Raw genomic sequence first — 12,701 nt, forward strand, 5'->3', positions numbered from 1 at the left:
TCAAACCTCAAGCTTGTCAACGTCGTTCTTTTCCCCTAAATATGGCTTCAGGTTAGTTGCCCCAATTCTTCTCTGCTTAAAATTTTGTTAAAAATCCAGTATTTCTACTATTTAACTTATCGAAATGTGAATACCCATCTTCTTATATCCATTATTCCTGACCACCTGCCTTTATAATTAAAGAAACCTACGTTTAATCTCACCAGCCCCAATGACGACACGTCCTCGTGTCCCAAGGTCCAATTTTTATTAATTTACAATTTTTCCGTTTTAAGGCAAGAAAGGAAAGAAAACAAAGGGCAAAACTATAGCCCTCACGGAATTTTTGCAAGACACCCCCGGTAGCTTGCCAACTCAACCTGTCAGAAAATCAACCACTAGCTGGGCTGATGAAGTCGATGAATATGGTAAGAATGTTAATTAATAGACCACAATTTAAGATGTATTGACAAAATCGAGATAATTATTCGACACAGGATTTGCATTACACCCAGTTTTTATTGATTAATTCAAATTCAAGCAACCATTTTTTGCTACCACAGAGGCCTAACCTTGTACCAGTTTTCAATAAATAGAAAGGTGCATGCTTGGTGGTAGCTTATTATATTTAGCTTTCTCATAAAAATCAATATCAGCATATTAATATTAATATATATTAATGTTTCATTCACAAGAATTATCATCACTTAATTATTTCCCAGTTTTTTTACCTAAATTTACATTTCTCTTTGTAGATAAGCTAAGAAGTCTTTATTAATAGGGTGGCATATGTTGATATTGCATATTGCAACATTAATTGCTTTGAAACATATCAAAAATATTTATATTATGGGTATACAGATGATACTTTTTTCAATTTTAATAATTGTACATTTAAATTTTTATTTACTATATAATTAGGCAAAACAAATACAATAAATCTATGTCCGATTTGGAATAGAGCTCAACAATATCTTATTTTACAAGTCCTAAACATAAACGTAAGATTTAAGCAAATGGATTGAAAAAAGTCACTTTTTAGAAGTAGGGAACTGAAGGAAGAAAAATAAAAAATAACAAGATTAAAACAACCCATTTAAATGCTCCAGGAAAACATTTTTTTAATACTAACCAACAATATATAATTAATTAATTATAATAACATTAATTTTAACATAAAAAAACCTATTATTAAATTTAAATCTTCTGATGAGTACTGACCAAAAGCACAATATAAAGTGAATGTTTCTTATACAAAAATACTATAAAATTAAATTAAAAGTAGGTATTCAGACAAAACAAAATTAAGACAGGTAAGAAAGTGAAACAACAATCAGTTGCAAGTCAGCTTTTTAAATGTTGCATTTTTGTTTTCAGGTTTACTTTTTTTTCAGTCCCACTCAAGCATTTTTTAATTTTCTTATTAGTTTTTCCTTTATAGTATGCTGGCAATTAATATTTATTTTCTTCTCAATACTTCGTTTGAGTTTATATTTAATTGTATACAAATTTCTTAATGCATCAATTTATTATATTTCTTATTTAAGTTTTATGACAGTGGATGATGAAAATATTTACCATATATTTTATGTGTTCCATCTATATATTTATTCACTTTTAGTACAATAAAAAGGTTATATTGCCAGAAGACAATAATTCTCTACCTATACCCCTTTTTTAAATAATATTTTTATTATATATTATTATTATTTTTATATCACAAACCAATGTTTTTATAGGTTTATTTAATTGTTAAAATGTTGACAGCAAAGCTAGCCAAAAATTGAATGCAGAATTGAGATTTTAAAATCATCAATGAATGTTGCACCACTTTACTATAAATCTTAACTAAATTAGAAAATATATTTTATTATTGAGTACTTAACAGTTTAAACAATGCATAACATTATTTTTTTTGTGCTAAAGACTTTAGTTTAAAACAAATTTATCCTCTTGAGTATAAATAATTTTTTTGCATAGCATTAGATTATAATAAAGTACCAGCATGTAAAAAAAGCTGTTATTGTGATCTGGCACACATTGTTTTAATTTGCTCATGTTTCTATTTATGAGTATTCCTTTTTTTTAAAGGACAGTCAGTAATACACAAATGTTTTTAGTATGTTTGAAGATGCCATACAAAAAATTTAAAAGAATATATTGTATTCAAAGCATCTGACAATTTTATTTTCAAATATAAACTTTCAAAAAAGTAATAAATATGAAATTCAGAACCAACTATATATATATATACGCAAATAATCTACATTTCATTCTCATTATCAACAAAATTCAATCAGAACTTATTTATAAAATAGGAGTAAGTTTCAGGAAATGAATAACATTACTATAAATATATAATATGCTCCAAGTTTTGCTTATGTTTTATATGAAAAATCTGATTAGCCTCCTGTATTAGGTTCTATATATTTAAACATAGGCAAGGACACAGTCCTATTAATTAAACTTTGTTTATATGATAAGTTAAATTCGATTCTTATCAATATTTTTCATCAGAAATACCTATAGAAAATTGTCTTACTGCATGAAACTTCAGGAAGTGTATGCCTTAAAATTAATTTTTTTTTAATGATTGGTAAACTGGTGACCTTTCAATTTGAAAAGCCTATCATAACAGAGCATTTGGTAAGAGGATACCTAGTCCATATTAAAAAAAATATATAGTAAGTAAATACCACTTTCCTAGTAATGCGGTAACATAAATGATGTTATACATCTTTTAACTGGTTACAGAACATTCATTTTATTTCTTTTTTTTTGTCATTGATTATTGGTTCAAATCCCCTTGTTATAGTTTCTAAAAAAGCAATTTCTATCTAAGTTAGGTGGTGCTTCTTATTTTTTGACCTTAATTAAACATTATCTTTCTTTTAGCACATCCTAAATGTATAATTAATAATTCTGTTAAAATTTAAAATTAATAATTTTCCTATAAAAAAATTAGCTAAGCTTAAACCAATATCATAAGAGCAAGCAAGAATTAAAAAAAATTAAAACCATTTCTCTTTCCAACTAAGACTAAATTCCCTATCAGTGCTTTTTCTTGGCAGTTAAGCCTTCAGAATTTTTTTGAATATTTTGCACAAGTTCTGAGAACCAACCACATACTTTTTATTTTACACAGCTTCTTAGCTCATACTTGCAAAGCTATTTTTATTTCTTATTGAATGAACCTGCCGTTTAAGTTAAAAATATTCTACATGTAATGATTTTTATAAGTCCTTTCCTTATGAGTTTTTAACTAATAGCTTGAAAAGTTTATGCATGCATCATTTTATTAAGGATTTTATAACTGATAGGAATATTATTATTCCTGATTTTATGCCCTTTATAATAATACCAAAAAAAGTAAACACCCTGTATAATATAGGTATAACAAAAATACATGTTCATTCACAATCTATCTACAATAATTTAAAATATTGTCTTTTTTTCAAATATTTTCTTTGTATTGTGACAGCTTGACTGAGTATATGTATTGCGTTGGTATGGATGTTCCCAAATATTTGGAAAGTTACATGTTTGGGATCATCCTTACAGGATGTTAAGTTTAACATGATGATAAGGCATGAAAATCCAACTAGTGCAGTTCAAAGGCCCACGGCAATCTCGCACCTGGAGCTCACATACAATGTACTTAGTTACACCCTCAGCAACGGGAAGGTCTGAGAAAGGCGATAATCCTCTAGCAGGGGACTTGCATAGTAGCAAGGCGGGGGAACCAGAAATATGCTAGTCCACACGCGTAAGCCGAGGATTGCCATTTTGGCATAGGTGTTGCGTGAGGATGAGTTGGAATCTCCCGTAGCCGGCTGTTTTAGTTCAATCTGCGAGTTGATCATTTAATTTTTTTGATCAAAACTCAATTCAGACTAATCTGCCGTAGGCCTTGTTCTGTTTACATAGTTGGTGTTGCCATTCTGATTTTTTAAAACATTTATTAGTTACTTAAGGCTATTTTTTTATCACAGTTTGCTTATCATTGTTTTTTTAAACTTTTTAAGATGCAATTGATTCAAAAAGCATCAATGTTGTGCTGCCTACTGCACCAAAAGCATCTAGAGATTACGATGATATCGCCAGCAAAGTTCCCAAAGAAGCACCATTTATGGCATACCTTTCCAACTTGCCCTATGATGTAGATGAAGAAGATATTACAGATTTTTTTAGAAATTTAAAGGTAAAGTCATATTGTTAATTCTATGTGCAGATTATTGCTGGTTTTTTGACTTCGACATGCGCCACAACCGGCATTGTGTGGTGATTTTTTTAAACTCCTAGCAACATTTAATTTATTATACCAGATGGTCTAGAATAAATGAAACATGACAAAAAAATCTTGATGTAGTTATTTTCTTTTGGTGAAGTTACTTTTTGACAGGTTTCAATAAAAGTTTACAACAATTTTATCTAAAAAAATATTGTTTCCTTTAAGAGTGTCATTAAAAAAAAAATCATTAAAAATTAGATGTATATTTTTAATACTCTATAAAGCAGACATAAAATAAAATAATTTCATTTTATCCTACTTTCTGAATATAAATAATTGAGTAGTAAATAAATCAGTTAAATAGAGTGAATTGTTTAGATTGACCCAACAAAACTTGCTAGGTACAAGTCTGTCTAATGTATATTTGATATTATCAAAAAATTTCTTGAAAAATAATTGTCAATTTTAGATTGTAAACATGAGAATACCTAAAGATGAACGTTCAGGCGAAACCCCCAAACTAAAAGGTTATGGTTATGTGGAATTTGCAGACAGAGACAGTTTATTGAGTGCTCTGATTATACCAGATACAGTATGTTATTAAATGTTAACTAAATGATTACATATTAATGTGTTTTTTATTTTCTAGAATTTAAAAAATCGTAGAATTAGAATAGAGGTCGCTACAAATACAGAAAACGATAGGCGACGGGGTGGTAGGATGATGGGCGATAGAATGGGATCAGCAGATACTGGGGGTGATTGGCGCTCTAGTAATAGGCCCGAACCCTCCGAAGATAGAAGAGATAGAGGTGGCTTTAATAGGGATAGGGAGGGTGGTTTTAACAGAGACAGGGAGGGTGGTTTTAATAGGGATAGAGAAGGTGGTAGTTCTAGTTTTACCAGAGAGGGAATGAGAGATCCTGGCAGGTAGGTTTAAAAAGTAAAAACTTAATTTTTTTTTTTCTAAATTATTAATTTTTTTCAGAGATAGGGACCAAGGGACTTGGAGGGATAATGACAGGTCCAGTAGCTATAATGATAGTAAGTAATTTCATCCTTTCCCTCAATTTTATTCAACATTGACATCAAGTAAAAATTAGGTCGGAATCAGATTTAAATACACAATATATATTGTCTATAACAACATTAAAGTCAGTCAACATCACCAATATTTTGGCCAATGTAAGAGATGGTACTTACATAAAAATAGTACTATCTCTAGACGGACAGTTATATGTGATAAATACTGAAATTTTTACCTAACTAGGATGGTATTGGTACACAGTATTTATGCAAACATTCATTTAATTGGGCGATGTTTCTACAATCAATTTGTCTTTCTTAAGTAAAAAAAAATTAATGGTGACATGTGTTAAATAAACATTAAAGGACAAGACAAAACATTAAAATTTGTATCAGACAAATATATGTAGATATGTTGGACTACAATCCACTGTCATGTAAAATTATGTAATAACTATCGGTGAACTTTTAAGGAATACTAACTATAGTTGGTTCTTGTTTGGTTCGCCTTGTTTTGTTGTTTATTTAAATATAAACTTATAAAATATTAAATTTTTTCTTGTACTGATTTCTTCAATAAGATTCTTTACTGTATCTTGTGGAATTAAATAATGCTATTGTTTGATATGGCTTGATAAAAGGTGAGCAATTCTTGTAAATTTTTTTTTTTTTAATCACCAAATTAAAGATTTTGTTATTTCAATTTGATAGGAATGTTTATCATTTATTTACATAGGATTTATAAATCTAATTATATATCTTAGGATTTATAAATTATGATTCTTATTCTATTTTTACTCTTTTTGTTATTTATCAAAAAAAAAATTGTCAAAAACGATATAATATCAGAAATAAACATAAATAAGTTCTTAAGCTACTATAGCTTGTAGCAAATACTCTTCAAATTACCTAAATTTATCATGAAAGTGTTAAAATAATCCACAATTTATACCACACATTGTGAATAATAAGTCGATACATCTGGCATATCCATTTTTTTAAAATATATTTAATTTATTATGGCCTCTAGATCTTTCAAATATTATTGTAAAATTTTGTGCCCAAATATTTTTGTGATTTGTTTGATTTCTCTTTTTTATAAGAGGAACTACTATGTTCGGTTCTGTAGCGTGTTTGTTATTTTGTTATTATGGAACAAAATGACAAAACACTGGTTAAAAAATGATTGTTACTTCAAACCTCAAATTAAAAATCTTCAGTAAAAATTTATTTACTATATCTTTTTTTCTTACTGTAAATAATTTTTAATATCTATTCTTGAATCTCATCTGAACTTTTCAAATAGAAATTTTATCTGCTGCTCCACACATTAATTCTTTAATTGGGACAACAAAAGTATAATAGATCTAAAGTTTTCAACTTCCAAGTATGTTCTTGAATAAGTAAATCTTGTCCCCAGTTCTCGAGTTTTTGTAATAGCTGTTTAATGTGCTTGTTCCGTCTAAAATGACTGTCCATGATAATATTTTATGCAATCTGCTTTTGAGATCTAAAGTTCTTTGTATATAGGGTATTAAGTCATAATTTAAAGACTTGCATCCGTAGACCGATTTTAAGTCAAAAAGTTTATATAAATGCTTGGTTTTTAAGATACAGGATGTTTATTTTTGAGCTGACCCACAAGATTCATGCGTGATAGCATTAGTAACACTCACATCTCTCATGTATGGTCAGATGAAAATCCACACACAACAGTCAAAACTAATTTTCAGCACAAGTTCTTGGTAAACTTGTGGTGTAGTATGGTCGATAGCTATTTAATTGGCCCACGCGTCTTAGAAAATCATTTTACAGGAAAAAACTACTTTTTTTTAATGAAATGAGTCAAAAGCATTAGAGGAAGTTCCTCTAAACATCTGTAAATGTACGAATGCAAATGTATTATCAGCACTATGGAGCATACGAGAATGTCGCTCGTCAGGTCGTTATACAAAATTCTTTTGGATTTAAAAACAGAAACAGTCAAAACTTAAAATAGTACTCACTAGAGGTTATAAATGGCTTATTGAACGAAGTTATGGCAATCTACAATAACTAGCCAACAAAAAAAATTCATCAAGAGTTATTTATTTTGCCTAGTTATCTTTGGATTTTTTACAAACATCATAATGTGGTAAATTTTTATAAAAGCCATGATAATCAGGATCCATAACTTTTGTGGTAGCAAGAAGTTGCTCGTATTTTTCAAGGAAAATTTTAGGTTTAGAAGCGTAAAGGCTTTTATAAGTAACATTATTTATTTTAAAAGATTTTTCACTTGGTTTTTCTTAAAGGCAAATAATCAGAATCAAAGTCTGTTTTGAAATATATGGCTCCCTCTGCTGTGTATTTTAAAGCCCTTAGTTCAGAAACTGTGGCTCCAGGTGGTCTAGATGGGCGTCTGAAGAAAATTAAACAGCTTGCAAAATGTAAGGCTTCAAGCCTCCCTTCACCTTCATGCCACTAAAAGTTTGTGGATTGGTGTGTTGCCACACTGTACATGGTAAAGTTATGCACTTAAGTTTTTGTTTATAATAAAGTGCGGAAGCCTACATTCTAGGACATAGTTATACCGCCTGAAGGTCCATTGTTACAAGATGGCAATTTTCTTTGTAAGTAACATTCCATTATCTTCAGTATTGCATCAGTTTCTTACACTCCATCTTCCAACATAAAAGAGTTGCTAAAAACATCTTTTTACATACTCTTAGTTGCTGATCAACAACCCTCGAGTAATAAATAAAGCTAGTCGATTTTTGTTTCTTTATTCTCCGTTTTTCTTCTTTTCGGTTCTGCCTTCTGAGCATTATTTACCACAAACATTTTTTGGTCCCATGTTGTCATTCTAAAAGTTCTTTTGTCATTCGACACTTTATTGCAGAAATAAACGTTTGCTTTTCCAATGTTTATCATTGCGTTTTTCCTTATTTTTCTTTCTTGCCTAATTTTGTTGTTTTTCCATTTTCATTTTTTTGTAGTAAATCCAAGGTACGCTTTTCCTTTTATGCGCTTGATTTTATTTTCGTTTTTTTTTTTCATTTTGTTTAAATCTAATTCCTATTTTTTTTATTCCCTCGTTTAATAGGCATGCTTTCGTGATCTGAATATTCATTTCTACAGAATAACCAGGACGGAAAATATCCGAAGATACCTCTGGTTCTGGTAGATTCTGAGTGGAATCAGGTTGTTCAATTTGCTTAAGCAGTGCCTATTTTTTTTGCCTCGATTCATTTTGAAAAATAAAATTTGTTCTAATATCCCAACTTAAATTAAATCTTAAAAAATTAACCCATCCTAATAAAATCATACGTTGTTTACGCAAATCGTTCATTAAAAAAATCGAATTGTTAGGCAATTTGACTTTTTTAGGGTAATAATATTTCGAAACTGTTATAAAATAAAAACGGTTTGGCTTAGAGAAAGATTACCATAAAAATCTTAAAATAGCAATAAACAGTTTAGCAATAATTACTTAATTTTAGAAAATTTTGTGACAATTAAGAAAAATGCAACACCACGTATGTACACAACGAAAGAAATAGGGTAATATTAATATGGTATAGAATAATTAAATTTAGAATTATATATAAACCAACAACGTGTAAACTACTATTTCTCCTATCGAATTAATCAAAGATATTTAAGAAACAATTGTACATACAGTATTGACCATCATAGTTGGAACTTTTGAAAATTTATTATATTTTGTGTGCCTTTTAATTAGCATTTTATTTTCTTTTATAAAGTTGTTGTACACGAAAAACTAGTGTTAATTAATTTAAATGTTGACAAAAATTCAGCACCAGTAGCAGTTCGGAATAAAAATTTAAAAAAAGCTGGACAAAATACTTGGAACTAAATGATTTTTATTTAAAAACGACATAAAACATAACTTAGAAACCATAATATTATAATTAATATTTGGTGTGTTAACCCTTAGCATTAATTACTGCCTGCATTCTTCTGGGCATTGATTCAATCAAATTTTCAATTATTTGTCTGTCAATGTGAGTCCAGGCTTCAACAAGCTTATGAAATATTTCATCAGCATTTTTCACTGTTCCAGATGCCCGAATTTTGCTATCCAGATGTTCCCATAAATTTTCAATCGGGTTTAAGTCTGGACTTTGGGCCGGCCACTTTAAAACTGTGATATTTTCTTGGTCCAACCATTCTTTTACCAATTTTGAAGAATGTTTTGGATTGTTATCATGCTGGAATACAAAATTTACTGGCATAGACTCAAATGTGTTAGGCTCCATTATATTTCGCAAAATGTCCCGATACATAAATTGATCCATTTTCCCCACAATTTTATGTATTGGCCCACCATACCAAGAAAAGCATCCCCATACTATCACATTACCACCTCCATGTCTAACCGTAGGTCGGATAAACTTTTTCTTGAGTCTTTCACCTTTCGGTCGTCTTACATGAAGTATTCCATCACTGGAAAACAGATTGAACTTAGATTCGTCACTGAATAGCACTTTTTTCCAATCTTCTACAGTCAAGTTAAGATGATGCATCCATTGCAAATTGTAGGCGTAACTTGACATTTTTCTTCCGCAGCAAAGGTTTTTTAGCAGGTCTGTAGCTGTTAAGTCCACCAGAACACAATCGCCTTCTTACCGTTCTTGCAGAGATATTGGAAGGCTCACCTTCATTTAATTTTTGTAAAATTTTGGAGGATGACAAAAATGGGTAATTCTGGGAAATATTTAAAATTCGCCTATCTACACGGGCAGTCGTGGCTTTAGGTCTTCCAGTGCTTTTACCTGGTACCACATTTCCAAATATACGATATTTCTTAATTATCCGTGACACGGTGTTCTTAGGAACGTTTAGTCTTTGAGCAATATTACGCGGCCTAACACCCTGATTGTAAAAATCTAAAATTCTTTGGCGAATGTCGCTGGAATATGCCTTGCCTTTTGCCATGGTAACACTAAATAAAAAGAACCCACTTGCACACTGGTGTGTCAAAGACTGCCTGTAAAATACATGTTTTATAAAAAGTTCCAAGCATTTTGTCCAGCACAAAAATTTAAAGTATTTCTTATTGTCTGAAACAAGATAAGGTTGAAATTCTGGTATGCTTTTTTGTTTACTTATAAATATGTTTATTGATTGGATGTACAATAATAAAATATCAAAAATCTGGCAACACAAACTTTAACGCCATTGAAAACCACATAAATACTTACGAGGTATTGCAGGCAAAATTTTTACGCGAGGTATTGGCACGTAACAGAAAGTAGTATATTCATTGGTTCGTGGCGCTACGCGTCTTGTGATTGGTGGACAGAGTAGTTCTCGATATGATTGCGCCTTGGGCACGATTTTTGAATTTTTTGTACTTACGAGGTATTGCCTCTGGGCCATCGTTATGGGTTTTTTAAACTTATTTTCACGTGTACAATACTCATCTGGAGTTTGATTCCTTCTCCCGACTCACCCTGTATAATAATGGATTGATCATAAATTCATTTTAGATTTTTACTTTACTTTACGATCAATGCCGGTGTATTTTTTTTGTACAATTTTATTTATAACTAGTTTAAACTACGCCACCATCTAAAACGTGTGTTACCAAAATATCTTGTGCCAAAGTTCAGTTAAATATCTTAATCCATCTTTGAACATTTTATTAGAAAACTGGAAATAAAATAAATGTACATAATTTATCTTAAAAATCGCGGAGGATCGCTACCATTTTTCAGTACAGGCCTACGTTTATACATAATTTTTTGAAATTTTATTTTAACTTTTCTAAAATTAAAATCGATGCAGGAATCACCTCTTCAAATTATGACGTACTTAACATTAAATTACGCCTTGTATAATAAGTGTCTAGACGAGTTATCAAATATGTGACCTATAGTGACATCCATTCCCGATTTCGACTTTTAGCTCGAATACGCAAAAATGTTTGCTTTAAAGCTTTTCTTGATTCTTCTTGCTTATTAAAAATTTGCGAAATAAAATTATTCTTTGTAGGATACTATAGATGTGGAAACCGAGAAAGAGATGACCGAGATGATAGACGTGGAGGATTTAAAAGATTCGATGATAAAGACCGAAATGGAACATTCACAAGGAGCAACAACAGAGGAGATCGAGATGACAGGGAATCTGATGCCCCACCTTGTAAGTTAACCCATTTTTTTTCCTACAAGGTGTATTAACCTAGTTTTGCTCAAATACCGATTAATACATTCTTCCTACAGCTGAACCTCGGCAGCGACCGAAATTAAATCTGGCGCCGAGAACGAAACCGTTGGAACAGGTAGTGAAGCCCGATGCTCCAGCTGTGCCGACGGCATCGATATTTGGTAACGCGAAACCAGTCGACACGGCGGAACGCGAAAGGCAAATTGAAGAAAAGTTGTTGAAGGAAAAAGAAGAAAGACTGACTGAAAATGTTAGGGACAGACCTAGGGAAAGCGCCGATGATCGAACTGAAGAAAGACCAGTGAGTGCTTGATACAAACTTCTCCGATTATTCAAATTCTTTATTTGTTCAAATACGCAAGTACAGGGTGACTTATTGATACTTAGACATTGAAATGTCCAACTCCATTGATCTAACTTAAGATTAAAAATGCATATAAGACTTTTTGCTTATTAGGCTTTTTTTATTACTATTTTAATCAGTGGAAATAAGCCATTACACTTTGCTTATTTAACGATACTGCTATGATCACAATAAAGAAGTTACCAATGGTGCAGACTTTTTCAGGCGCCCTCTGTAATATTGAATATGTCGCGTTTGTTAATGCATAAAGGACCCATAATAAATTCCAATCCAAATGGTCCATTTAAATGCAAAAACAAAACAATTTTGCAGGTTAACTTAAAAATGTTAGTAAACATAATATATACCTTGCATGATGAAATAAAACCTTAAACATTTTCTGACACCTCTTCAGAAAACAACACTGTTGATTAGTGCAATCTGAATATCTTGTGTCAAATAACCCAAAATTAAACAAAAAAAGTCGGACAATATATTAAGCTCTTTTCGCAGATTGAGAGAGGCCGTCCGACTAGACGAGAAGATCAAGACAGTTACAGAGACAAGGACATAAATAATAAGGAAAGAGGGCCTCCTTCACGGGAGCGAAGGAGAGATGGTAAGAAAATAGATCATAGATTATTAACCTAGGGAAAAAAAAGTTTCGGCTTAGGGGCTAAATTATATTAAGATTAATTTTTAAATTTTTAACGAAAAGTATTTCAGCCTCTCAAGAAGGGACTGCATCAGGCTTTATATTACTACATGAACTGTATTTAATAGTTAAAAGACTCCATAGAGATGCATTTAAAATACTAACGATTTTTTTACCAAGTTTTTATCCGGTTTTAAGTGTACATTTGTGTTTCTATGATATATTTTTAACATTAATAATAAACGACATTGTATTAAAATATCAGTTACTGTATTGTCACGCCGTCCAGTCGA

General features: G+C 30.7%; 1 protein-coding gene across 1 annotated transcript in view; it reads left to right on the top strand.

Moving 5' to 3' along the window:
* The window catches only part of LOC126736097 (eukaryotic translation initiation factor 4B), a 17,185-nt gene continuing 4,484 nt past the window's right edge, over nucleotides 1-12,701 (top strand). The window contains exons 1-9 of the mRNA XM_050440307.1: nucleotides 1-51; nucleotides 276-407; nucleotides 4,005-4,180; nucleotides 4,680-4,802; nucleotides 4,860-5,140; nucleotides 5,199-5,254; nucleotides 11,237-11,386; nucleotides 11,467-11,711; nucleotides 12,267-12,372. Of these exons, the coding sequence (XP_050296264.1) occupies nucleotides 42-51; nucleotides 276-407; nucleotides 4,005-4,180; nucleotides 4,680-4,802; nucleotides 4,860-5,140; nucleotides 5,199-5,254; nucleotides 11,237-11,386; nucleotides 11,467-11,711; nucleotides 12,267-12,372 (1,279 nt within the window). The 5' untranslated portion in view covers nucleotides 1-41. The remainder of the gene's footprint in view (nucleotides 52-275; nucleotides 408-4,004; nucleotides 4,181-4,679; nucleotides 4,803-4,859; nucleotides 5,141-5,198; nucleotides 5,255-11,236; nucleotides 11,387-11,466; nucleotides 11,712-12,266; nucleotides 12,373-12,701) is intronic.

This window comes from Anthonomus grandis, chromosome 5 (genome assembly GCF_022605725.1).
Source record: "Anthonomus grandis grandis chromosome 5, icAntGran1.3, whole genome shotgun sequence".
In the NCBI taxonomy this organism is placed as follows: domain Eukaryota; kingdom Metazoa; phylum Arthropoda; class Insecta; order Coleoptera; family Curculionidae; genus Anthonomus; species Anthonomus grandis.